The following is a 25,802-nucleotide window of genomic DNA, read 5'->3' on the forward strand; positions in this document are numbered from 1 at the left end:
ATAAGGTCTAATTTGAACTATCGATCTAGAAATGTGGAGGTAAGTAATTTATTTAAAAAAATGACAGTCTTTTATAAAAGCGCAAAAGAAGCAAAAGCCTTTTCATTCTTGTCTATACGAACCAAAACGCGATGGTCCATATTTTTATCTCATCTAAAAACGGTGGGATATACAACTACAGAAACTGCAATCCAAGTGGAGTAATGATTCAATATTCATTATATACACAAATATACTGTATTATGTTCAAGTGTACAACCTACAGAACAATTAGTTCTTCCACGTTAAAATATAATATTGGCTATGCCAGTAACTAACTTACACCTGTACACAGTTCACACGTTTATAAATTAAAGTAAAAAACCCGATTAGTATTCACATCCACATTTGTTTATACTATAAAAAGCTTATTTTTATGTACATCACACCTAGGGTTTCTGATTTCTCGACCTGTTTTCGTTCTCGAGCTTCGAGAATTCTCGAGCCCAAATTCTCGAGTCTTCTCGAGTCTCGAGCCTTTCTAAGAAAACCCTTAGAAAAAAGCCTTAATTAAAAAAAAAAACACAGAATCTCCTTTTTTTACTTTGTCAACTTAATCACAAAGAAAATGTTCTACTAATACCTACTCATAATTAGCTGTCTAGCTAGCAACTAATTACTAGAACAAGGTGGGCGGAAAGTAATCACCCTATTGGAAGTTGCTCTCATTTGTGCAAATGGCCGCCAATTTCAAATCAGTTTTGATTTTGGTGGACTATACAAATGCAGAATACAAGTTCAGAAGCCGTGGAGTGATATACTCTCCAAGAACGCGGAATAATTGTGTTTATTCAGTTTCCGATCGCCTTTTTTTTCGTTTTATCTGTCATTTTTCCCTGCTATATAGCCCGATTTAACCATTTCAGTCAGCTTTTCCGGGGTTTTTTGAAGTCTCATGTTTATGTGAATAAGCCCGTGTCTCTGGAAGCCCATAAGGACGACATTTGACACGAGTGCGAGAATCTCTCGTCCAAAGTTTTCGCACTTCAGCGACATGAGAAATGTCATAAAACGAGCCCGTATGGCAATCAATTGTGACGGCGTCCATTTGGCCGATATCATCTTCTCGACTTAACCAATAAAATTGTAAAGGTTCAAATAAACGTAATCAAAAAACAGAATCGACGTTATTTATTTAGAAAAAAATTAGAGCCAAACAACATCGGATGACTTCTTTTGGTCCACCTGAACTAAGAAACAGTACATAACTATTACTACGTTATCTTTTAATCATTCAATGGTATTATCAGTACAGCACTAGCTTAAAAAATGGAGATGAAACATAATAAATCATAATATACGCGCATGGTATGCGTGTGTGTTGTTAAGCGGCGCAGGAAAATTCTAATTTATTGTTCTTAATTTTTATCTGAAGGCTCGAGAAATTCTCGAATCTTCAGTTTTTTTTCTCGTCTCGAACCAAGCCGAATTTCTCGAATCTTCTCGAGCTCGAGAATTCTCGAGCAGAAACCCTAATCACACCTTGCTCACTATGATGCAACGACCTTTAAATTGTCTCGACGCTAATTCTATTATTGAAACTTTTTTGACCACATTTACTTTTACTTGCTGTTGCCAGGTTACCACCGATTCAATTAGATTTGGTTGAAATTGAGGTTGAAATATTGTGTTACAAAAATTAGGTACTTGATTTATTGAAATGGGGTTTAGAAGTGAGATTTTTTATTTATCTCCATTTACCTAACGCTGTAAATTTAGGTATAAGAAGTAACCCCCTTATTCATAGAGAAGTTACAATACGTTTTAACTAATAAACAGTTTTGTCCCTCTCCGACAAAGAACAATTTGTTTCTTGACAGAGAGGGACAAAACAGTTTATTAGTTAAAATGTATTGTAACTTTTCTATGAATAAGGGGGTAAGAACCAAACAACAATATTGATGATCGCGTGAGGATGTCCACATTTATAACTTTTCTGTATTGATCAAATATGAATTTTGTTCCCACAAGATTCCTGTAAACGTGTTTAAAACGAGTTTCAAGAATACATTTTACGATAACACACCTGCATCTCTACATTTATTACGAAATGTAATTTCAAACGCGTAATTTGTTTTACGTCTGAAGATGTGAGTTTTACGTACATTTTATCAAATGCTTCATCATCGTACCCTGACATAATAATATGACCATATGCAGCTTCAAATAATCTCCGTAAGGTAGAAGTGTAAGTAGGTAAGTATGTGTAGAGTTAATACATAAAAAGCGAGCGAATACCTAGGTAAGTATGTTTGTATTACCTTTGCACTAGCAGTAGGTACTAGCACTAGTGATGTCACAGTAAAACAAGCAGAAGCCTTTAGTAGGGCAAGTCTATAATGCCTAGGCGTAATTCAGTTTTACGTTCACTTACTAGTAATCCCTAAACTATGCGGCCACGATATAAATACGAGCTCATAAGTTCAGGCAAGCGACGCGGAAGCTCGAGCTAGCACCGGTTTGTGCTACAATCACTGCTCGCAAGTCGCAATACACTTGAGAGTCTCGAGACGATTCACGGAATGTACAGAGCAAACAGTCTTCCTGCCGAACCAGTTATTAAAACTGATGATGAGCTTAAAAAATATCGTGTGGAAGAATAAAGTAAATGTGACGAAGCATGGTAAGCAGACGACGAGGTCGTTGAAGAAAAACGTAATAGGCACGCTTTAGAAACGAGACGACTTCACGAAATAACGAAGAGGCAATTAGCATAGCAGTTGTATACTCATAATGAAGAAGTTGGGTAAACTAGAAGTCATTTAGTACATAATTGCAGGAATCATCAGATTATTACCTTGTTTGTATAACGGTGTAATATCTTTTAACATAGTTGTAATGAGAGCTTTTACATTTGCAATGGGCGTAGAATTGCCTATGATTTTGGCTCGTGCCAGGGCCATTATCGTGTAGAGTCAACCGTCAAGCGGCTGTTTTTTTATCGAATCATTCAGAACTAACCGCCACTCGCAACCGTTAGCACCTGCTCGATAACAAACACTCCTCGTAATAATACTAAACAAACTCGAGGACCGTAAAATACAAATATTACGAGGGTTATCGACAGCCATTCATTCAATAACCTGACAACGTTGACTAATACAGAAAGTTAAAATGTCTTTCCTGTTATCAAACTTTAAATTAGTGGGCTCTCTGCAGAGACTTGAAACTTTAATGAACCAAGTAACTACTGGCTGTACAAAAGATACAGGTATACCTACGGGATGAGAATATTGTTCATCTAACTGGTTTTAAGTAATAAACTTTAGGTTTGGTTTAGTTACGACACCGACTTGTTGCGAAGAACTAGGTACTGACTGAGAGGACGACAGTCACGAGGCAGAGGTGCTGACATTCGCCAACATCCTATCGAAGTTTAGGACCTTAACGACTTAACGATAAACATGTTACAACAAGCTTCTCTGGCTATTTTATATACTGTGATACAAGGCGCTTCTTAGGAAACTTTACCTACGTATAAAACAATAATATTTTATAGACACATAACCAGTTTTGCTCTTAACGGTTATGGCAAGGCGCGGCCTCGGCGCTGCAGCCGCAAATTGATTGATCGCATTCTCCTCGGGATGGGACGATCAATCAGGATGGTATTTCACAAGCACTCACCGTCCGTTGGGGGCCGCCGGCGAGTGCACCAGCTTCACCGCGAACAGGAACTGAATCGAACACACGAGCAAACAGCAGAGGTTCAGCGATAGCGTCAACGCGCACAGAGCTAATGTCACTTCGTACACTACGGCGAACTCGTCGGAGGCGCCGGCCGCGGGCGCCGAGATCTTGAGCAGGAACAGCAGCGCGAGCAGCGCCAGCAGCAGGCTCACGAGGCAGAGCAGCGCCAGCGACGTGAGCGCCTCCTCGGTGGCGGCGCGCGGGCTGCGGGCGCGGGGCTGCGCGCGCGCCGGCGCTCCGTGCGCCGTGCCGTTGCCCAGCTTGGGCGGCGCCGCCACGGGCGCGGGCGGCATGTGCACACTGGCGTGCGGCGCGCCGGGGCTGACGCTGGCCGACGTGCCCACCGAGTGCTTGGACGAGTCCAGCGTGGACACGTTGAGCGGCAGGTGGTGGTGCGGCCGCCGCGGCATGTTCTGGTAGCGGTGCTCGGCATCGTTCGCCGCCGGCGGCCGCTGCGCGTGCTTCAACATGGCGCGACGCTCACGCCGCGGCCGCCCATCGCGACTGGTTCCCCGGCATGCGGCCGGTCGGGCTCGGAGCGCTACAGACGATGTGGCCGCGACCACGGGCGCGACGCGACTGCCCCGCGCCGCTACCTGCCGCCGGTCGTGTCAATCAGCCGCCCGGGGTGCACACCGGCCCGCTTTGATTGCATCGGGTGTTGCGCTTGCAGACAATCACTCTTCTTATTGTTGTTTGTTGACACGAAGATCTGGTAAAGCGGCTGTGAAACACAAACATAATTGTTGTGGTTGCTCGGCTACTGGATTGTTTGTCTAATTATTTCGGTTGTTTATTTATTCCGTTTCAATAGATACCGGCGCTATTGATAGAGCAACGAAATAGTTCATTGTTTGATGTTCAAATGTTTGAAAATCGCTTTGAGATTATCCAATTAGGCTGCTAGTGCAATTTGACGCTGTTTGTAGAAATGCTATAGGTATTTTCAAATTAAAATTTCAATGAGATCAGAAGTGGGACCGGACCACCTCATCTCTAATAATAAGTAGTAATAATAAATGAGAATACGTCGCCTAAAAAAAATGTTTAAAGGTAAAGTTATTTGAAATCGGACGTGCATGACACTACAATACTTCATTCTCACTTAACAAACACTCGGTATGTAGGTAGTTGTTAACCAAAAAACCTTTCTCATACAAAAACCGGAACATTCCTTAACAGTTGAGCCGATTCATGGCCTTTACAGTTATCATCAGGACATCCATCTCTCACCATTTAAATAGCAGAGTTACAGGTTTCTCAGCTCAAACACGGACCGGCCCAGGCTGTCACGAAACTTATATTTATTATTTATTTGCTATTAACTATTTATTTGCAAATAAGGCGAGAATTACCTGAGATGTTACACAATATTACAGAGTTATTTAACGCCCAATACAACCGTTTAAGAAGGATCTAGGTCGACGTTGATTTGGGTAAGATTGACAGGATATTAAGATTCCAATTTGTATTTAAATGCCTTTTGATGAACCTAAGTAAACACATTTCACTGTATCTAACTCGGGTTGATAACAAATTAATGGATTCAATCCAACAGACGCTTATGAATATAACATGAATGTGCTGCCACCGTTAGCTCATTTCGTTCTGTGATGCTGCTGGTCCGGTATTTGTTATTTTAAAGACTTCTGCGTTCTGTCAAAAACAACTTTTTGTCAGCCAGTTTGTTTCCCGTTTCCCGGCTTCTTACGAATTCATGTGTCGTCTAAATTTCCAATGCAAAGAGTGCATTTAACTAAGTACTTCTTTACTCGGGTTATTATTAAAGTTAATGAACATTAACTAGTGTCATGACAATTATTTCTGTAATTTTGTATGATCTAGGTTCACCTTCAGAGACGCCTTCAGCACATTATAACGGGGGCCGAGCGTCTACCCTTTAAATGTCTTGTTCTATGTTCAATTCCATGTCGCTACATTAGCCTAAATGTATACAATTAGATGTTTAATAACAACACCTGATCTTTGCTCGTGCGTGAACTAAACAAGGTTAATGAGGACGGAATAAATGGAACAAATATTGTAACGAGTTTGCCATATGCCATGCCATCAGGTGGAGGGTAGTTCTACCTCCTTTGAGTAGTGTTGCTCTGTGCCTTGGACATATGCAAATAGCAACTTATTACATGTCTAGAAGACTAAATTAAAATAAATTTACAAAACGTTACAAAATTGTCAGGTACATAATAATTATCTAGTAAGCTAGCCGAATACTTATGCAATGGAGGAAAGTAATGGTGGTAAGAAAGCTCATCATGTAAGTAACACAAGTAATTAATAAATTAGGTCTATCTAACGCAATTACCCATGTCCTAACACATTCTTAAAACCTAAACCAATTAAATATTCCACATGATCCATATCACGCAACTGTACCTACTCCCATATTCCAACACAACTTAATAATAATAAGTAGGTATTAATTAAAAACCATATGATTCATGTACTTACCCAAGTGGCTTCTGCCCTGTCCTCCACCCTGCACAGTGCACATGTCCATGTCCAGGGCACGTGTGTAACACCTGGCTCGACTGCAGGTGGAAGCTGGCTACACCTTGACGGCTGCTTTGTCACGGGTGCGCGATTTTAGGGACTATGTTATATTGGTGAGATTGTAGATTAGTGTGATTTGATGTGGCGATGGCGATGTTGTATTTGTATAGGTGTGTATGGGATGTTGATGTTGAAACTGGCTAATGAGGTAAGTATAGGTAGTATTTGTAGTATTATATGAACGTCACCAGTAGGTATCTAGTGGGCTTTAAGTTTAAGTGGGTACGTAGGTACCTAAGGTTGCTCTACCATGAAGCTGAAATAGGTAGTGTACTTTCCTCCTTGCAAACCAATTACTGATTAGGGTCCCACTTTGCGTGTTGTGTTACTTTTTTATCTGTAAGAAATGGAAACTGAGTACTTAAAGAAGATAGCAATAGGGTCAGTATTTACAATTTAATTTAACTAAGTCATTTGAAAATGCACGGCAATTGTCTATCGGCTGCAGTTAAAAATAGTCCTTCAGTCCCAGATTAAAAAGAAATCAAGCAATCTTTACCTAAACTAGAATCCTGAACCATTAGTTAGTAACTGCAAATTACTACTACAGGAAATAAACCCCTATACCTACATGTATACTTATAGGAAAAGCTATCTTGGTAAGTACTTAGGTACTTAATTATCTACTATGGTATCATTACAGAAACCACCTCTATCCACATTAACTTCTGATTGCCTCTTCCTTCAAATGAACTCATACTTTATAGTTAGACTTAGTACTCCATCTATCCTGGTACTTTTATATAAACATCTACCTAACCTCATATTCTATGTTGTGATGCCATCGGCGAGTGGTCGTCGGCCGTCGGCAAAAACTGCCTCTAAGCCTGTTACATGTCACAAGATTCACCGTCAGCCTTGTCTATAAGAATGTTGATAGTCAGGTCTCGGGTTAGTGCGACCACTGGCAGTGGAGACTTTAGTTTGGTTCAGCGATATTTTTATATGAACTAGTTGGAGTGTCGGAGAGACAAATAACACCTCACTTCTACCACTGAGTTCTTATTTTCGATTACTTAGGTTAGGTGAGTAAAGTGGTAAATCAGGTTAGAAGATTTATCACTTTACTCATATGGTGCAGTGGTTGTCAATAGGTCGAACTTCAAATGGTTTCACAGTATACCTACTTTACTTAAATGCGAACAGTTTAGCTTTGTATTTCTAATGTGACCTCCCATTTGTTCGTATATTAAGTTATTATCTAAGGGTTGGTTAAATAATTAACACACTGTATGGAATTTAGCGATATTTTTTCTTTTACAATGTGAATATTTCCGCAACTGGAAATGCTAACAACCATTTAATAATAATAATAAAATAATATAATAAAACGTATATTTTCAGGCAGGCCCATGGAAAAAATACATTAAAAAACCTTATTCCTGTTTGTAGTATTTACTGCGTAACTCGTTTATCCGGAGTCCCTTCAAACAGAATCATGGGACGAACACAAGTCAACAGTTAAAGTAGTCATTTTAATCGAACGAGCAGATGCTATTAAATGCACTTCTTCGTATATTTTAATTATGAACAAGATTTCTTTAAGTGCACGTAGGTACTTGTTTAGATGTTTTTTTTTTCGAGGCCAACTAAGTAGACCTTAATAACTTATTAATACATTTATGGGAGCACTCGGTCTCCAGTTTGTACGTTTATGGACCACTCTACCTAGATCCAGTCTAGTTAAGTGAGTTATAATAGCTAGAATTAACTAAAGCATCTGAACTTATGTAGGTATCTACCAACCTACTTACCACCTTATTTACTTACTAAGGTTACTTACTATCAAAAGTATACATACTTATTATAATTTACAAGGGCGTACCCAGGTAGGGGCAGGGGGGGGCAGCTGCCCCCCCCTAGAGGATACAATAAACGTAAATTTTCCTGCCAAGTCGGAATTAAAAACGTGTTATCTACTCTTACCTACCTACCTATTTTGTTTTGTATCTTAATCAAACTAATTAAGGTCAACTGGGGTTACGTTGTATTTTTAGATCACTAAAAGTTTTCGGAATAATGGGAGCAAAGGTATGAAAAATTTAATGTATAAAAAACCGACTTCAAAAAACCACTAAAATGTAAGAAATAATTTAACTTTTACACAAATTATATGTGACAGTACAAATATACCTAAGCAGGAACTGTTCTTTTTTATGTTGGTGCGGTGACAAAGTAATCTGAAGAAATATGGCACCAACTTCAAAAAAGAACAGTTCCTGCTTAGGTATATTTGTACTGTCACATATAATTTGTGTAAAACTTAAATTATTTCTTACATTTTAGTGGTTTTTTGAAGTCGTTTTTTAATTTTTTAAATTATTATTTTATTTTATAGTTTTTAGTTTATTTGCAATAATTTTTAATCAAAAGTAAGATGCAAATGATACCAAAAAGTTCTACTAATCAATACGAATCATTTAAGCCTAAACACAAGGTAGTTGCTATATACGGTATATACCGTTGAGGAGTTCCCTTGACTGCCTTCCGTTTCTATCATCAGATCAGCTCAAGGTCACCATCATATTTTTTTGTTATAAGAACTATATTTACGTTCTTAATTTCATTAGAATCGGTTAATATGTGTCCAAAATGGAAATACATACCCTGTTTAACCCACCCTTAGGGGTGAGATAGAATTCTGAAAAAAATGGGACCACCTGGGAGCTCAACCCAATACGACAAAAAAAGATTTTTTTAAATCGGTTCATAATCGGTGAACATACATAGAAAAAAATAATATCCCGACGAATTGAGAACCTCCTCCTTTTTTTGAAGTCGGTTAAAAAGTGAGATATTTACTTTAACAAACTAACGACTATTGAACAACTATTTCTTAACAAATTTAAAGCATTGATTTCTTTGCTGGAATCTTATAAAAGTTTCTTATTTAGTGTCTTAAAAAAAAAACGTGATTTTGAACGCATTTTCCAGGTTTGAGGCAAATGTGTTTTTAGTATGTAACTATTCAATAGGTAAGCTTTCCGTGAAAAAAATAAGAGAGTTTTATCCAGTTAATTTTTTTGTGCAATAGTATGGCAGTTAATTTAGCCAAAAGAAACTATTGACGAATTCACAGATGATTTAGTAGAAATCAGGAAAATGCGTCTAAATTTTTAACCGACTTCAAAAAAAGGAGGAGGTTCTCAATTCGTCGGGATATTTTTTTTTATATTTTTTTTTATGTATGTTCACCGATAACTCCGCCGTTTATGAACCGATTTTGAAAATTCTTTTTTTGTTGTATTGGGTTGAGCTTCTAGGTGGTCCCATTTTTTTTTCAGAATTTTATCTCACCCCTAAGGGTGGGTAAAGGGGTAAAAACAGGGTATGAATTTCCATTTTGGACACATATTAACCGATTCTAATGAAATTAAGAACGTAAATATAGTTCTTATAACAATAAAATATGATGGTGACCTTGAGCTGATCTGATGATGGAAACGGAAGGCAGTCAAGGGGACTCCTCAACGGTATATAGCAACTACCTCGTGTTTAGGCTTGAATGATTCGTATTGATTAGTAGGACTTTTTGGTATCATTTGCATCTTACTTTTGATTAAAAATTATTGCAAATAAACTAAAAACTATAAAATAAAATAATAATTTAAAAAAATAAAAAACCGACTTCAAAAAACCACTAAAATGTAAGTAATAATTTAAGGTTTACACAAATTATATGTGACAGTACAAATATACCTAAGCAGGAACTGTTCTTTTTTGAAGTTGGTGCCATATTTCTTCAGATTACTTTGTCACTGCACCAACATCAAAAAAGAACAGTTCCTGCTTAGGTATATTTGTACTGTCACATATAATTTGTGTAAACCTTAAATTATTACTTACATTTTAGTGGTTTTTTGAAGTCGGTTTTTTAATGGACGCAATTAAACCAAGATAAATCCAAATAACATTTTTATGTAAAAGGAACTACCTAAGTACTCCTGTAAAGTGAGTAAGAATGTAGATTTAATAGTGGTGAGTGACAGTTGTGAATAAAATAAAGTAACGTCCATACATCCTCTCATTTATATTTTTTAGAAAAATAGTAAGATTGGATCAAATACGGGTATTAAACTTAGATATCAATTAAAATATGTGCATGGCAAAATATGACAGTCGGGTTGTACACTTACACTTACCCGACAACTTAAGTGCATTGTACTCAATAAAAAACGGCGATACAAATTTACAGCGAAAAGCGGGTGACTACAGTCGTGAGCATAATTATGTATGTATTAAAAGGTTGACGATTTCTGTTTTGAGGCATTGCGTTGCAACAATCGCAAAAGCCCCATTACGCCTAACGCATTTACCCCAAGACTTTTATCAAACATAAAAAAATTACATCATTAATTCATCAAATAAAGCTATTTCATTAAAAATTTGTGTCTATATAAGTAGCCCAATGACTATTGTTTAGAATACCTACTGAATAAAATCAATTGATAAAGAAAACTTTAGATTCACATTTTCAATCACAGTAACAGTACCAAACTTTCAAAAAAATGTGCAAATCACAAAATGACTGAATACTTGGATAATATTATGTTGACTACAACACCACCTGTCTGCAGTTCATGTAAAGTATTTAGTTTAAGCCACCGTAACTAGATGGCATTTTTCAATATTGATAAAGCCGTTTTCAAATAGGATCGAAAAGATTAATTTGGCCCGTAGACGCAATTGGCCTAGTTGACCTTAATAAAAGACAATTTTCATGATTTTTGTTTCAATATACCCGACCGACCATCATCTCAAGAGCTGCCCCCCCCTAGCTGAAATCCTGGGTACGCCCTTGATAATTTAGGTCTTTCAAATCCAAATGACCTAGTAAGTATTTTTTTACCGGCAAAATAATCTATAAGTACCTAGTTCCTACATCTTCATACATAGCTCCTTACGTAATTTAGTTTATCAGCAGCACCCATGCCCATGTCTATCGAGTTCTAGCGACCACTAGGCATGCAGTCTGGGTGTCAGATCAATGGTGGTGTAAGTATACCATAGTATACGGACTATGCTATTTAATTAATCTAACTCTCCTAACCACAATGTTACCAATAGCAGATCGTACAGAAATGTCTAGGTATACTTACTAGCAATTCATAGAGTAGGTAGTAAATAAATATCAACTAGTCAAGACAGTTAACATAAGTACATTTAACTATCACAGCCATAGCACAATGCTTAATGATAGCAAAACCAAAAGTGTTAAGTACTCAGTAAACAAAAACAAATGTTATGCCACTAAGATAGAGCCCGGTATTACATAACCTGCGTCAGCAACTTGAGGTCATAGCGAGATAAGTCTTGATTAGCTTACTCCATACAGTTGGGTGTGATCGTAGTCAGAATTTGTCGTGTTGTGTTGTTGACTGTTGTGATGTTTTAAAGAACAAATAGTTTTAGTGCAATGTCGTAAGTACTCTGTCATACAATATTTGTTTTCTCAATATATGTTTATCAAAACATGCATAGCGAAAACAATGATTAGGTAGAACGATTGAACATAGGTACTTACTTATATTAGTTATTATGTTATTGGCTATTGGATTGGATCTATAGGTTATTCCTATTCGGTTTTATCGAATCTAATCGTGATGAAATCAAGAAGCATTTAAAGATTTTTCTTTTTTAAGAGACAATAATCTTATGCGTTAAGTATTCATCATCATCGTCCTCAGCCCAAAATGGTGACCTGGACGCTGACATAATGTTTTTCTCATCCGGTCACTAGAAGAAAATCATCAGTAACTACAACGGCTGGAGGGCATTTTACGCTTGCTTGTTCGCTTGGTCTCTACTAGAAGTTGTCCACCAATTAAGTTTGCACATTTTAAAGAACTTTGTCGGTTACTGCATTATCCCTTTACAGGGAAAGGTGCATCACTGTATCAAATGTTGTTGGTACCATCATTAATTGATCATGTCATGCAACTTACCACTAAATAACTAAGTTAACCACACCCGCACTCTATAGATACTTATACTTACAACATGATTTCTTCAAACACAACCGCCACATCTCTTCCAGGCAACTAATGGACGTGATAGTGGTCGGTTGCGGCGCGTCGGGCGTGGCGGCGCTGCGGCGGCTCCACGACGCCGGGCTCAAGGTGCTCGGTCTGGAGGCGGCTGAGCGGGTCGGAGGCAGGATCTGTACCGTGGAGTATGGGGAGCGACGGCTGGATATTGGCGCTGCTTGGTAAGTTACCATGTACGAAACTCTACGTGTTGTTTTAAATTACTATGTACGAAGCCCTAGTTAGTTAGGTACGTCTTGCTTGGGAAATAAGTGTTTGTTTCGTTTGTATCTAGATACCCAGGTAGGTACTGTCAGTTCGTTCTTGTTCTGTTCGTGCTCGTTGATTGTAGCCTCGAATCTCTCTCGATGGACTGATTCGATTCAAATGTGAGATGACTTATCAGCGTTGCTAGAAAACATTTACTTATACAGCTACCGAGCTAGCTTAACTAAAATTATGAGCTCACACTAAAGTGTCCTGACTTTTATTTTCTAAACCTCTCTATCATCATCATCACAACCCATTTCGTCCCCACTGCTGCGGGCTCGGGTCTCCTTCCGATAAGGAAGTCTAGCCTAAGCCTAGATAGTCCACCATGCTGGCCTAGTGCGGGTTGGTGGACCTACTAATCCTATATACAAGGAGTACCACTAAGTACCTATACCTACTTCTTAAATCAGCTAACCCTCGTATCAGGTGTCACGGCGAAAAAGACAACATAGTTTTCGAGCTTGCCAACCCTCTTGACCTACTCGGGCGTCCCAATCCAGACCACCAGTGGTTTGTGCGGTCCAACGGAGACTTGGTCCCTGAAGACCAGGGTAAGGCCATACAAGACGCGTTGAGCCAAGCGGTTGAAGCGGCTGAGAAAAATAACGCGAAGTCTATTTCGGAGTGCGTGCGGGATGCGTGAGTACTTATTTTAAATTGTATTTAACAAACGAACCTAAACTTGTGTGCAGGGGTTTCAGTTTTTGTAGATGGTACTGGCAGCGGACGTTTGAGCCAAAACCGTATTCTCGGAGATGACTTGATAGAGTTATTCTTGATTTCAAAAATCGATTCAGCCCATTTTCAGTTACTTACCTTTTTATTGATTAAGCACTGTAAGTTATATGTATAATGTAGGTAGGTTTACCAAAAACCAAGTGCCACACCTAATCTACCCTTACCAATCCTCAGAACAAGGACAACCCCGTCGCTGCAACAAGACCCGCATCTCTCAACCTCCTTCGCCGAGTGGTTCGAGCGGTGCAACCACGCCGGCGGCGAGCGCGGGAAGTCTCTGCGGGGGCTGCACGAGAGTTGGGGCTGTGAGGGAGAGTTCATGCTGAACTGGAAGGGGAGAGGGTATGCCACTGTGTTGGATGTTTTGTTGGTGAGTGGGACATCTTTGTACGCCTTTCCCGTAACTCGAAGAGTCTGGGGTAGATACTAGCTAGTCGCTGGAAGCTACTTCTTTGCCTGAAGTACCTAACTAGTCATTGACCAAAAAAAATAGGTAGTTTGATAGAATTCCATATTCGGCCTAAAGGTACTTAGATTTAGTGAATGCTATGTGACTTAGCATAAGTTTTTCATTTATTAAGGAAACCTTTTATCTCATCATCATCAGTAGTCCGTAATCGTCCACCTCTTGAACGATTTGTTGATTCAGGCCTCTCCCAAGATGCGCCACTACACTCTTTGGCATTTCATCAACCAGCAAACATCTAGCTATTTAATTACCGCTTATTTCTCCTTTCAGAACAAACACCCCGACCCCACGCAACAACTGCCTATCCAGATCCTACTGAACAAGGAGGTGACCAGCATCAAGTGGGCCAGCCAGGCGGCGGCGGCGCCACTGGTCCACGTCCAGTGCAGGGACGGCAGTCTGTACGCCGCTAAGAGTCTGCTGGTCACTGTGTCGGTCGGGGTTTTGAAGGAGAGGTGCGTTGACTTTTATTAAATAGCCTCTAGTGGTCCCACTAAAGCTGGAAATGAGTATTATAGATGGCGGACCGGTCTCCAGCTGTCTAGCTCTATTCGGTTTACGAATACTCATTCCCAATTATGTAAATAGGTAACGTCAGTAATTTTCATATTAATTATTTACCTGCGCGCGTTATACCTATACATTACAAATGAGCTTCATAGGTCTTGTGGCAGATATATTGGGCAGCTGCCCGCCAGGCCACACCACACGGTCGGAGGATCCTCCATTTGCCATGGAGATGCGCCAACACATCCAACATCTCCATCTCATAACATTTTAAAGTATAAAACATAAATTATCTTTCCAGACACGCTAAGTTATTCAACCCGCCACTACCGGCCGAGAAAGTCAACACCATAAACAATCTTCAGATGTGCGTTTTGGACAAAATCTACATCGAATTCACCAAACCCTGGTGGCCAAAATTCCCTTCAAGCTTCGCCGTTTTATGGCGACCGGAAGACAAAGACAAATTCTCTAAAGAAGAGAGATGGATAACAGAAATCTATGGTTTTAACACTGTTGAATACCAGCCGAATCTGCTGTTAGCTTGGATTTATGGAGAGGGGGCTGTAGAAATGGAGAAAGTTAGCGAAGAGAAGGTCAAAGCGGGAGTCATTAAGTTGCTAAAGGTTTTGTTTAGCAAGGAGTTTGAGGTCACACCAGTCAAGTCCATTTTAAGGTGAGAGCAGCGATCTTTTTGAACATCTATACGTATGTGGCCTAGCTGCCAGTATTATATCACCTGCTTTACGGACTGCCATTGGGGAATCCGCCGCCCTTAAAGTTTAGAATCGCGTGAAACCTATTCACTAAAATTACTAATTTTGCCTGAACCTGCTGTATGTTGTGGTTTGTGGTAGAAACTGCTTTTATCATTAATTCTATTTTTTTAAAATAAATAATAATAACTCATTTCCAGATCAAAATGGGCGTCCAATCCCTTCGCACGAGGCGCATACGCCTACCGAAGCGTGGCCAACGAACAACATGGTGGCAACGCCATCACATTGAGCGAACCTCTTTACTATAATGACCAATTCCCCATACTCTGCTTCGGAGGCGAAGCGACGTCCCATCACAGGCACGGGGCGGTCCATGGAGCTATTGAAGCGGGTTTTAGAGAGGCTGATAGACTTATTGAGGCGTTTAAAAAAGGAATTTATTAAAAAGTAAGATAGTTACTGGCAGTAAAAAAGTTGACGGACTTATTGAGGCTTTCAAAAAAGGAATACGTATATAAAAAAATAAGATGATGTTACTGGCAGTTACAGGGTTAAGTACGTAATATTATGCCTACTCTACTATCGAATAGGTTGAATCCTCTAGCTCTAGATGTTGTATGGATAGTTATTATGTTAATTATGTTTAAAAGAATCCTAACTATCCAACTTTACAGGGAAATCCAAGCACATAACAAATTTTAAAGCATTGTTAATCTTCGTGTGCTATTGTTGTTCTTGTATTTAGGTTATGTGATTAAATTATAATAAGATGTTTTTAAAAATAAATATATTTCATAAAACACGACTAATGTTTTTGTTTATCATTAGTGCACCAAAAATATACAGATCAATGCCTATTTAAACTTACATTATAATGATTATTTCTTCCTGGTGATGTACTTCATTAAAATTATTCCAGAACGGCTCTTAAAAGTAAAAATACGCGTGAATACGTATATATACGTTTGCACCACTGACAAAAATATCCTTATCTTTTAAAAGATTCTAACAAATAAGATGCTTATGAATGCATAAAATGTATGTTAAAAAATGAAGATCAGAAAACCCATAGGTATCGCCAAATTATATCGCTATCCAAAGCCTAAGCTAAGCTCTTCAATACCAAATAAAAACATTTAAAAAATACATAAAAAGTATGCCTGGATAATGATCTACAGACTAAAGGTGGCGATAGACATTAAACTTTCCCTCTATGTGAGCACGTTACAAGTCAAATATCATATTCAGTAATTAGGCTTGTAAGTACTCTCGGCTCACTGTAATGACAAGCGAAAATTCTGTCTGGTCGCCATATAAAAACACAAAAATATATAAATAGATTCTCTAAGATGTAACTGTATGTACAGTAAGGGGCAGATAAACCTGACCCCCCTCAGAAGCATTGTTACTATGAGAGGGGGGTCAGGTTTTTCTGCACTTGACCGCACTAAAATGTAAGTACTTATCATAACGACTGACGACACATAACAACGATTATAATCTAATTCTTACAAAGAGTCAGTCGTAATTTTTTATATCACTAGAATTATGCAAGTATTTAAAATAAAACTAGGTATTTCCCACAACAATTCTCAGCATAGCCCACTAACTATACAAAACATCCTGAATAACCTCCGAACTAATAATATTACCATGCTCATCTACATCACACATCGTAATTTCTACCCCTTGGCCTTCGCTCTTAATGCTATCGTCACTGGGTTCATTCTCGCCCTTTACTCCTATGACAATTTGGTTCGGTGTGTTTTCCGTAGCGTCGTTTTTCTTGACAATCTCGAATTCATACGAGGTTATGATTGGTCCAGACACGGCAGAGCCATCTACAATCTTTTTGGAAACTTCTAGACTCTCGTACCTGGTTGTGGTGAGCCGGTACATCCCATCTTCGCTTATTTGGTACCTGTAATGATAGCAATAAGAACGTTATTCTATTTATTCGAAGCGGAAAATGTGACAAATATTGGGTATGGAGGGCCTGCTTCTCCTAGAATGTACCAAAGAGCCGTTTTTCTCTCGAATGGGTAGTAGTTTTAAGTTGACTTTCGTTAAGAATGTCATTTAACTACTAAGTTATAGGGGGCATTTTATTATCTTTATTTTTTCTGTCAAACATTTAAGTACTTAATAAATATCAAAATCGAGACTTTCCACCGTCATTCATCATCGTCGTCATTGTCGTCGGTATCCAGCGTATTTTAGCAGAATGTTGTTAGCCCTATGTTCAGTATATAATACACCCATCACGGTTAAAGGAGATAAGTGAATTTCTTACCGAAACCGGCTATGTCCGAACGGCCACTGAACCCCGTGCACCTTGACCAGATGCGACGTGAGTTTCGTCCCGATCGTGAATATTTTATTCTTCTTCTCCGGACACATGTGACAGATGTACTTCTTCTTCTCCTTCTTCTTTACTTCTGGATATTCCTCTTCATCTGATTGTTCCGGTTCGCTGGCGCTGTCGCCATTTTCTTTCTTTTTCACTTTCTTCTGGTGCTTTCGTTTCACGTGCTTGTTTAGGTCCCATTTTGTTATTGCCCTGGAATGAAATTATAGAAGTGTTTAGATACAGTGGCTATAGGGATTAGTGATGTATCTTTGATTTTCCCTCTAACTCTATAGGTAAAACACACGGATGTTTATTATACTAGATTCTCCAAGTGTACGTACTGCGCGTGTCAAAAACTACTCAAAAGGTCAACCTTTTGACTAGTTTTTGAGGATTTCTCAACTTTTGTTCATACATATTCCGTCCAGCTGTCATTATCAGTAAAAAAAATCGGCACGCGTGGTTTTCATAGAAATGTGTCCATTTATGGTGTCTAGTCTATAATAGACGTCTGTGCTAAAACACTAAATACTAACCTATAATCGCAATGCTTGCACGCATGCACCCTAACCTCGGGCCTTGACCCGAGATGCCTATACCGCACATGGTTCGCTAGTGAACTCAACGTCGGCGCGGTCATGTCACACAGAGTACACGCGTAGACTGAGACGTGGGAGCGAGTGTGTTGCCGCAGTAAGTAGGCGGAGGCGCAGGGCTGGCCGCACATGCCGCAGATGTGGCCGGCGGAGGCTGAGGCGTTCTGCGGGTGGGGTAGGTGGGTTATTGGTAATGTTTTTAGTTTTATATATAACAGCACTATCTAGCTACAAATTAGGCGGGCAATACATGTAGGAGAGCTATAGATCGCATCCAGTGGCCAATGAACGGCTAGCAATTAATGAGTGCTCGGCTGAGGACACTGGTTCGGACACTCTACTCGGTAGGTGTAATCAGGGTATTAGGGAGAGGCCTACTATAGGCTATGGATGTCCACAATATATTTTAGATAGGGAGTAAAACTTGTCCAGCTGCACAGCTTCGCTATTGACGTAGATAAATATCACATTCGTGCTAAAAACGGCGATGTGATTGATAGAACATGCATTCATCTAGTTTATCTATGCCAGTATAAAGGCGTGCACACAATAAAACAAAACCTCACCTGTCTCCTCAAATGATCGCAAAGCTTCCTATTGCACCCAAACCGCTGCCCGCAGTGGTAGCACGCTATCAGCTTCTCCCCTGTGTGTGTGCGCGCGTGGGTCGCCAGTATCGTGCGTCGGGTGAAGGTGGCGCCACAACCGGCCCACGAGCAGACCAGGGGTTCAGCGTAGTTGATGTGGAGGGTCACGTGGTCGAAGAATGCCTGAAGGGTTAATAAAGTTGACTGTGTATTGAAGAAGAATGTCTGAAGGGTTAAGTTGATTGTGTTTTAAAAGAGAGTTTACACAAAGAGTGTGCCAAACTACACGGTTCTAGCATGCTTGTAGGAAAATATAGAATGATAATTATGGTTGGCTGTTGTTGTCTAAAAATGCTTAGATCATAATTATGTTTACACTTTGCTAGTAGCATTCCAAGTGTACATGTGCTGATTTTGCATAATCTATGCTTGCAAACATTAAAAATTATCTTGGACCGTGGCCACTACATACCTATGAAAGGCTACTGATAAATATGTTGAATTGATTACTGAAACTTACCTGTATAGAGTCAAACTTCTCTGAACAGCCCACCCACATGCAATAATGGTCACTCGGAAGTGGTGGCAAAACATTCCTTTTGTTTGAGTCTTTCTTACAGCAAACAAGCTTCAATGTGGCCCGGCCGTTGAACCCAATGGCCAGGAGTCTCGCGTGGTAGGCATGGTAATTGATGTGACGGACTATCTCACTGGGATCCTTACTTTTGTGCCCGCAAACATCCCATAGACACACATATTCAACTGAAAAGTGAAAGTTTATAAGTACAGACAGTTCCTACACTGCCTGGCAGATAAGTGAATTAATCCTGAGTGGATGATACAATCCTGTGGTATATAAAAATTGTGATTCATATAAGTATCAAAGACTATGAGAAATTGCATCCATCTAGAAGGGAGCTCATACAGCAGTTAAGAGGGCCAAGTATATGAGCCATTTTTCTTTCAAAATGGGAGTAGACTTTCATTAAGAAAAATATTATTGCATCAAACACACTGACCTAATTTTAATTCAGTATTTCATTTAAATAACTGCACATAAATAATAAGTAGTTAACAGTCTTTCTCCTGCCCAATTCCACGGTGGTGACGTTTTGTCATTGTGCTAACAAATTATATTCAAATAATACTTACTTTTTGTACTATCTTCAAGTACATGAAGATCAGTGACATGGCCACGGACATGCTTCTGAAACTCATCATAGTTATCCGTGGACCAGTTGCAGGCTTGCCACTGACACTCAATGTTTAATTGTTCCTTTCGTAATTTGCGTAGAGGCTGCAACAAATTGATTAGATGCCAATTATTGTAACTATTACAAAGCTAAGAACTCTCATAACAGATAGATTAATTGAATTTAAAAAAAAAATAGATTTGGCATGATTTGGCCCACCTTTAGTACATTTATATCCTATATTAGTAAAATAAAGATAGATAGATTACTCTTTATACACCAAGAAATAATTAACAATTTTACATAAACATTAGCCTAGGATAAGGCGGTCTTATTGCTTATAGCGATCTCTTCCAGACAACCTTTGGATGGATGGACAAAAACAGACATAAATAGGGTACAGTGTAGTGTACTTAATAAAAGGAATATAGTTTAAGAGTTAAATAGAGGAAAATTACATACCACTCTCTTAGGTGTTACTTGAGGCTCGTCAATACCATCAGGTACAGACGCGTCGTCCTCGGCAGCGGCTAGAAGGAACTTCTTCCTAACCGCATTCGTTTCTATTATGAACTGGATGTCATTCACGTTCTTATTCTGAAGTGATAGCTTTTTAGGCTCCTGGTCGTTCTGCTTTTCTAGCCAGTCTGCGCATCTTAACAGTTTCTGCTTATCCATGCCTTGCATGGTTGAAATCGTGTTTTTATTTATTTGAAAGGCAAATATTATTTTTCACAAAAATACCATGTCAATACCAAAACACCACAACTAATCTTTGTTTTCTATCCTCACGTGACTGTCTTTTATGATATTACCAGTTTTTCCAGTAGAAACGATCACAGGGGACATCACAAAGAGTAAAAGACTTGTATTCAGATTCAATAGACGGCTTTAAACTGGGAAATAAAACAAGAAATAGAAATAAATAAGGGTCAGTCGCCAAGCCCGCCATAACAAACACACAAAATTCACAGACAACGATATTTATAAAAACTGACACTGACAGATATCACAGATCAAAACTTGCAAATATGATAGTACCAGACTGAGACGAATTTAAGAAACTGGGATAGTAATCACATGACTTTTATGCAGATTTTTGTGTGTTTACGTTCTATGTCTACTAAAAATCTTTAAATCTGGAGCATGGCAACACTATTTTTTGCTGTCAAAAAGCGACGAAGAAACGTGTTTGTTGAAAATTTGTGCGGCGTATTTACGGCGCTGTTATTTATTCCCACGTTGTTGTTGATAGGCAAATTGATATCGCTACTAGAAGTTCATAAATAGCTGATCTCTTTGTTATCAGCTGACATTCCGCAGGCGACTGCTAAGCAAAGTGTTTGTCGTGTGCTGATGCCATCTACTGCATCGGCTAAAGAAACTGTAGTGAACCTCCCCGAGCGCTCCATACTCCCTCTCACGACCAGGATGCCGAACATCAAGGTGTTCAGCGGGAGCTCCCACCCCGACCTCGCCCAGAAGATCGTGGACCGTCTTGGTATCGATTTAGGCAAAGTGGTAACCAAAAAGTTCAGCAACATGGAAACGTGCGTCGAGATCGGGGAGTCGGTGCGCGGCGAAGACGTGTACATCGTGCAGAGCGGCAGCGGCGAGATCAACGACAACCTGATGGAGCTGTTCATCATGATCAACGCGTGCAAGATCGCGTCGGCCTCGCGCGTCACCGCCGTCATCCCATGCTTCCCCTACGCGCGCCAGGACAAGAAGGACAAGAGCCGCGCGCCCATTACGGCCAAGCTCGTCGCCAACATCCTATCCGTGTCCGGCGCCGACCACATCATCACTATGGATCTGCACGCCTCACAGATACAGGGATTCTTCGACATCCCCGTCGATAACCTGTTTGCTGAGCCCGCAGTGCTCAAATGGATCAAGGAGAACATCCCTGACTGGAAGACCAGTATTGTGGTCTCCCCTGACGCAGGTGGTGCTAAGAGAGTCACCTCCATCGCTGATCGATTGAATGTCGAGTTTGCTCTCATCCACAAAGAGAGGAAAAAGGCAAATGAAGTTGCTTCTATGGTGCTAGTAGGAGATGTGAAGGACCGCACTGCCATTCTCGTTGATGACATGGCTGACACCTGTGGCACTATCTGCCATGCAGCTGAAAAGCTGATAGAAGCTGGGGCTATAAAAGTTTATGCTATACTAACACATGGTATTTTCTCGGGTCCAGCCATTTCGCGCATCAACAATGCGTGCCTGGAGGCTGTAGTTGTAACAAACACTATTCCACAGGAAAGGCACATGAAGGAATGTCCCAAAATCCAGTGTATTGATGTATCCATGATGCTGGCAGAGGCTGTGAGACGCACCCATAACGGTGAATCAGTATCATATCTATTCTCTAATGTTCCATACTAGTTTAGCTTTCACTTTCAGTACATTTTAAGTTTGGGTCTTTATAATCTTCTTGTTAGCTTCTACAAGAAAATATTTAGTATCATCTGTATGTGTTACACCGTTGCTGATAGTGATACATATTTTTAATTCATTGCCAGTGAAAACAATTGTAATGGAGCAATGTGGAAGTCATAGATTGAGATGACATAACATGCCTAGCAATTTAGTTGTAGATTACAATCTCATAGTGAATTAAGGACTGTGTATTAGCCTTATGAACAGTAGCTATCAATATGTCTCAAATATAATTTTACTGGATACAGTAATAATTCTTTTATGGAATTGTTTATGTAAAAACAATAAGTGGACAAAAACTTAGATTTTCTGCAATATGTAACTGCCTCAATATTCACTCATTCCACATTTTGCCATCTCATTTATTACCTGCATTTACAAACATTAGTGTGTACGCTGATTATATCTGAAAGTATTCTTTACACAGTTAATAACCTATGTATGTAGTTGCTAAAAATTAAGTTTGGGATATTTTAACTTTAGTTATCATGCCATATAATTAAGTAAAAGACAATGTTGGTGTTATCAAAACTAAATATCAGATGCCATTTTAGCTTTATGCATAATTTTGTTACAATGAAATCTTTCAATACCTATAGCAGGTATATTGTGTAGATTTTTGTTTCAGATTTTAAACAATAGAAATATTGTAAGTGTCTTATAACTTTTATATCAGTATGTAAAGCATGATCGTAATATTAATTGTTAAGTATAAAGGATCATTTTTGAAACTACTTTTATTGCACATTCATTTTTGTTAGTTATTTCTTCCTAGAAGAAAAAAAATATCTAATTAACATAGTAAGCTCAGTATTTTGTCTTCACGAGTTTTAAATAAAATGCTAAAAGGCAGATTGACTATGACTATGCCTGAAAGTTGAGATAATGCCTTCAAAATTTATATTTTATCTAAATTTTTATATGTATATTTGGTCCACATTAAACTTAAGACATTAAAATAGAAATACTTTATTGATATTGGATTGTTTTATTTGAGTTACCAATGGAATGTTACATCATGGCAACTCTAGCAGTTATTATGTTATCGTCTTATCGACTATGACACTGGGGGTCAACCATGAATGATGTAAATTGTTTGTGATTGAGCTTATTGACACTGCGAATGTGCGTAGAGATGCGATAGAGAACATACCTACGAGAATGTAAATAGAATTTCTAAATAAATAGGTAAGTATTAAAAACATCCAATGAGGCTACACTAAATCCTATGATAGGCAGTAGCATAACAACGGGTAGGTGTCACCCATTATAGTAAACCCTTCCATGTAAATTATTAAGTTTTGTGACTCTCCTTGGGACGGGATTTGACCACCAGTAGAAGATTACCACGGGCTGATGATGTAGAGTACGATTCAAAAAACTTGATAGTTCTGAAGTAGGCAGAGACAAATCGCTTATTCGTTCAATGATTTGCAGTAGGTAGTTTGTTAAAGCACAAAAATGTAGGTAATGGCACCCAACTTCAGGAACTATCAAGTTGTTCAGACCGAACTCTACCTTCTTCTTCTAGTGCCTCTCCACTACTGGAGGTTGACTGTCAGCTCTGGCGGGCGCTGTATCTTACCTACCTACATTTATTTCCAACACAAAATGAAATGGAGGGATGCTTTGTTTAATCGATTGACCGTAACGTTATGCAACGATTAATCTTCAGCAATCATATCTTTATCACGATAAGGTTTCCAAGATTAAGCGATTCTTGATATAATAACACAGGTATATACAAAAAAAACCGGCCAAGTGCGAGTCGGGCTCGCGCACAAAGGGTTCCGTAGCAGCAAAATTACAGTTAAATCAACCTATCTCAAAAACTATAAGAGATACTTTGATCAAACCAAAAATCGTTGAAAGAGTTAATTAGCATGCATCACCTCTATTTTTTTTAGAATTTTATACCCCGTAGTTATAAAAATAGAGGGGGGGGGACATACTTTTTACGACTTTGAGAGCTGATATCTCCAAAACCGTTCACTTTAAGAAAAATGATTTTTAGAAAACTTTATATCATTTTAAAAGACCTTTCCATTGATACCCCACACGGGTATGTACATCGAAAAAAAAAAATTTCATCCCTCAGTTACATGTATGGGGGGCCCCACCCCCAATTCTTTTTTTTACTATTTAGTGTCATATTTTTGTAGCGGTTCATACAACACATATTCCCATCAAATTTCATCACTGTAGTACTTATAGTTTCCGAGTAAATCGGCTGTGACAGACGGACAGACGGACATGACGAAACTATAAGGGTTCCGTTTTTGCCATTTTGGCTACGGAACCCTAAAAAGTAAGAGAAAGAAATAAGGGACAACAAACTACTTAGCTATAGGTACCTAACCTACATACTGTAGATATGTATGAGTAGTAGGTAAGTTTATTGAATTACAGTCTTTGACTTCCGGACTATGCATGACTCTCGTAAACATCACCACAACTCTCTATGATTGGTCTTTTTAACCGACTTCTAAAAAAGGAGGAGGTTCTCAACTAATAACTTCTAACATCAATAACTCCTGTTCGTGGGTTTCGCTTGAGGACGCGACTACCCCAACGAACACTGCTTCTTCGGTAGTTATGACGGTTGCCACTTCTACATACTTTTTATAGGATTGGCTGAGTGTTTAGTTTCCTTACGAACATGTTACCTCCCAGTAAGTAGATAGGGATGTACTTTATTTCAGTGTAAGTAGGTATATTTTGTTATCGTTGTAACTGTTATAAGTAGTTAGTTAGTTACCTGGCCCCTGAAATACAGTGTTAGTCCTACAGGTACCTACTTACCTGCACTCAAAATATAGGTAAGTAAAGTACCTACCTACTTGAGTAAATCCGCCACTACTCATTACCACGCGTGAGAAGAGTAGGGACTAGTAGGGAGGAGTCCTGGAGCTAGTGCAACACGAGTACCGCTAGGTGGCGACTCTCTCGTGCCTTACAAACGTATTACTCGTTACCTACCGGTGTAAAAGCAGAAAAGCTGGCTCTTCGCATGCAGAGATAATGCACTACTGTAACGTTCACCCTACATAATAAAATGAAAACCACCAGAAATGGAGGATTTGGCGAATAATACAATGTTCTGTAAGTAGGTACTTTATCTTTATACCTATGATGACGAGAAAACATCGTTAGGGGTAGGTCGTTGGGTTATCTTTATTTGTGAGTGGTTAAGTATTATAATTAGGTATTCATTTCGTCAACGATGCTTTTGTTTATTGACGTTATTGATCACTGATCAGTCAGTTGTTTATGCCATTGTACAAAACAGAGTAAGAACGTCATTTGTTCTGCATTATACCGAGATAGCCATCTACCTATCTATTGGTTATTTAAGTAAACTTAGATCTGTGAATAGAACGGTATTGTTCAGATAGATGCAAGTGTTGGTAATAACAGGGCTACTAGTCTAGGTTTTGCAGTAAGTATAAATGCTCAAGTCTTCTGACGTATACAAAGTGGCGCCTCTAGCGGAAGCTATCATGGAACTTTGACCAATAGAAGAAAACTTATTTCTCATAGAATGTCTGCATTTTACTGTACTAATGAATTCTTCACTATGGAATGTAAAGTAATTGTAC

The 25,802-nt window shown here is 39.0% G+C and overlaps 4 protein-coding genes across 4 annotated transcripts in view; 2 read left to right on the forward strand and 2 right to left on the reverse strand.

Moving 5' to 3' along the window:
• The window catches only part of LOC119693207, a 17,137-nt gene extending 12,810 nt beyond the window's left edge, over positions 1-4,327 (reverse strand). The window contains exon 1 of the mRNA XM_038116001.2: positions 3,667-4,327. Within this exon, the coding sequence (XP_037971929.1) occupies positions 3,667-4,199 (533 nt within the window). The 5' untranslated portion in view covers positions 4,200-4,327. The remainder of the gene's footprint in view (positions 1-3,666) is intronic.
• Positions 1-15,531, forward strand: part of LOC105393917 (lysine-specific histone demethylase 1A-like) — a 25,692-nt gene extending 10,161 nt beyond the window's left edge. The window contains exons 3-8 of the mRNA XM_048628510.1: positions 12,341-12,511; positions 13,029-13,241; positions 13,515-13,710; positions 14,080-14,264; positions 14,618-14,992; positions 15,233-15,531. Of these exons, the coding sequence (XP_048484467.1) occupies positions 12,341-12,511; positions 13,029-13,241; positions 13,515-13,710; positions 14,080-14,264; positions 14,618-14,992; positions 15,233-15,479 (1,387 nt within the window). The 3' untranslated portion in view covers positions 15,480-15,531. The remainder of the gene's footprint in view (positions 1-12,340; positions 12,512-13,028; positions 13,242-13,514; positions 13,711-14,079; positions 14,265-14,617; positions 14,993-15,232) is intronic.
• A 940-nt stretch (positions 15,532-16,471) lies between these two features.
• LOC105393910 (histone H4 transcription factor) lies at positions 16,472-20,489 on the reverse strand. The gene is made up of 7 exons (XM_038115997.2): positions 20,224-20,489; positions 19,721-19,865; positions 19,089-19,330; positions 18,548-18,751; positions 17,922-18,145; positions 17,329-17,595; positions 16,472-16,956 (listed from the first exon to the last, which is right to left on the reverse strand). The coding sequence occupies exons 1-7, from the start codon at positions 20,446-20,448 to the stop codon at positions 16,641-16,643; spliced, it is 1,623 nt and encodes a 540-aa protein (XP_037971925.2). The 5' UTR covers positions 20,449-20,489; the 3' UTR covers positions 16,472-16,640.
• A 426-nt stretch (positions 20,490-20,915) lies between these two features.
• LOC105393909 (ribose-phosphate pyrophosphokinase 2) lies at positions 20,916-23,181 on the forward strand. Its single transcript, XM_011565729.3, has one exon. It carries the CDS (start codon positions 21,118-21,120, stop codon positions 22,147-22,149), a length of 1,032 nt encoding a protein of 343 aa, XP_011564031.1. The 5' UTR covers positions 20,916-21,117; the 3' UTR covers positions 22,150-23,181.
• The last annotated feature ends 2,621 nt before the right edge of the window (positions 23,182-25,802 follow it).

This window comes from Plutella xylostella, chromosome 21, assembly GCF_932276165.1.
Source record: "Plutella xylostella chromosome 21, ilPluXylo3.1, whole genome shotgun sequence".
NCBI lineage: Eukaryota > Metazoa > Arthropoda > Insecta > Lepidoptera > Plutellidae > Plutella > Plutella xylostella.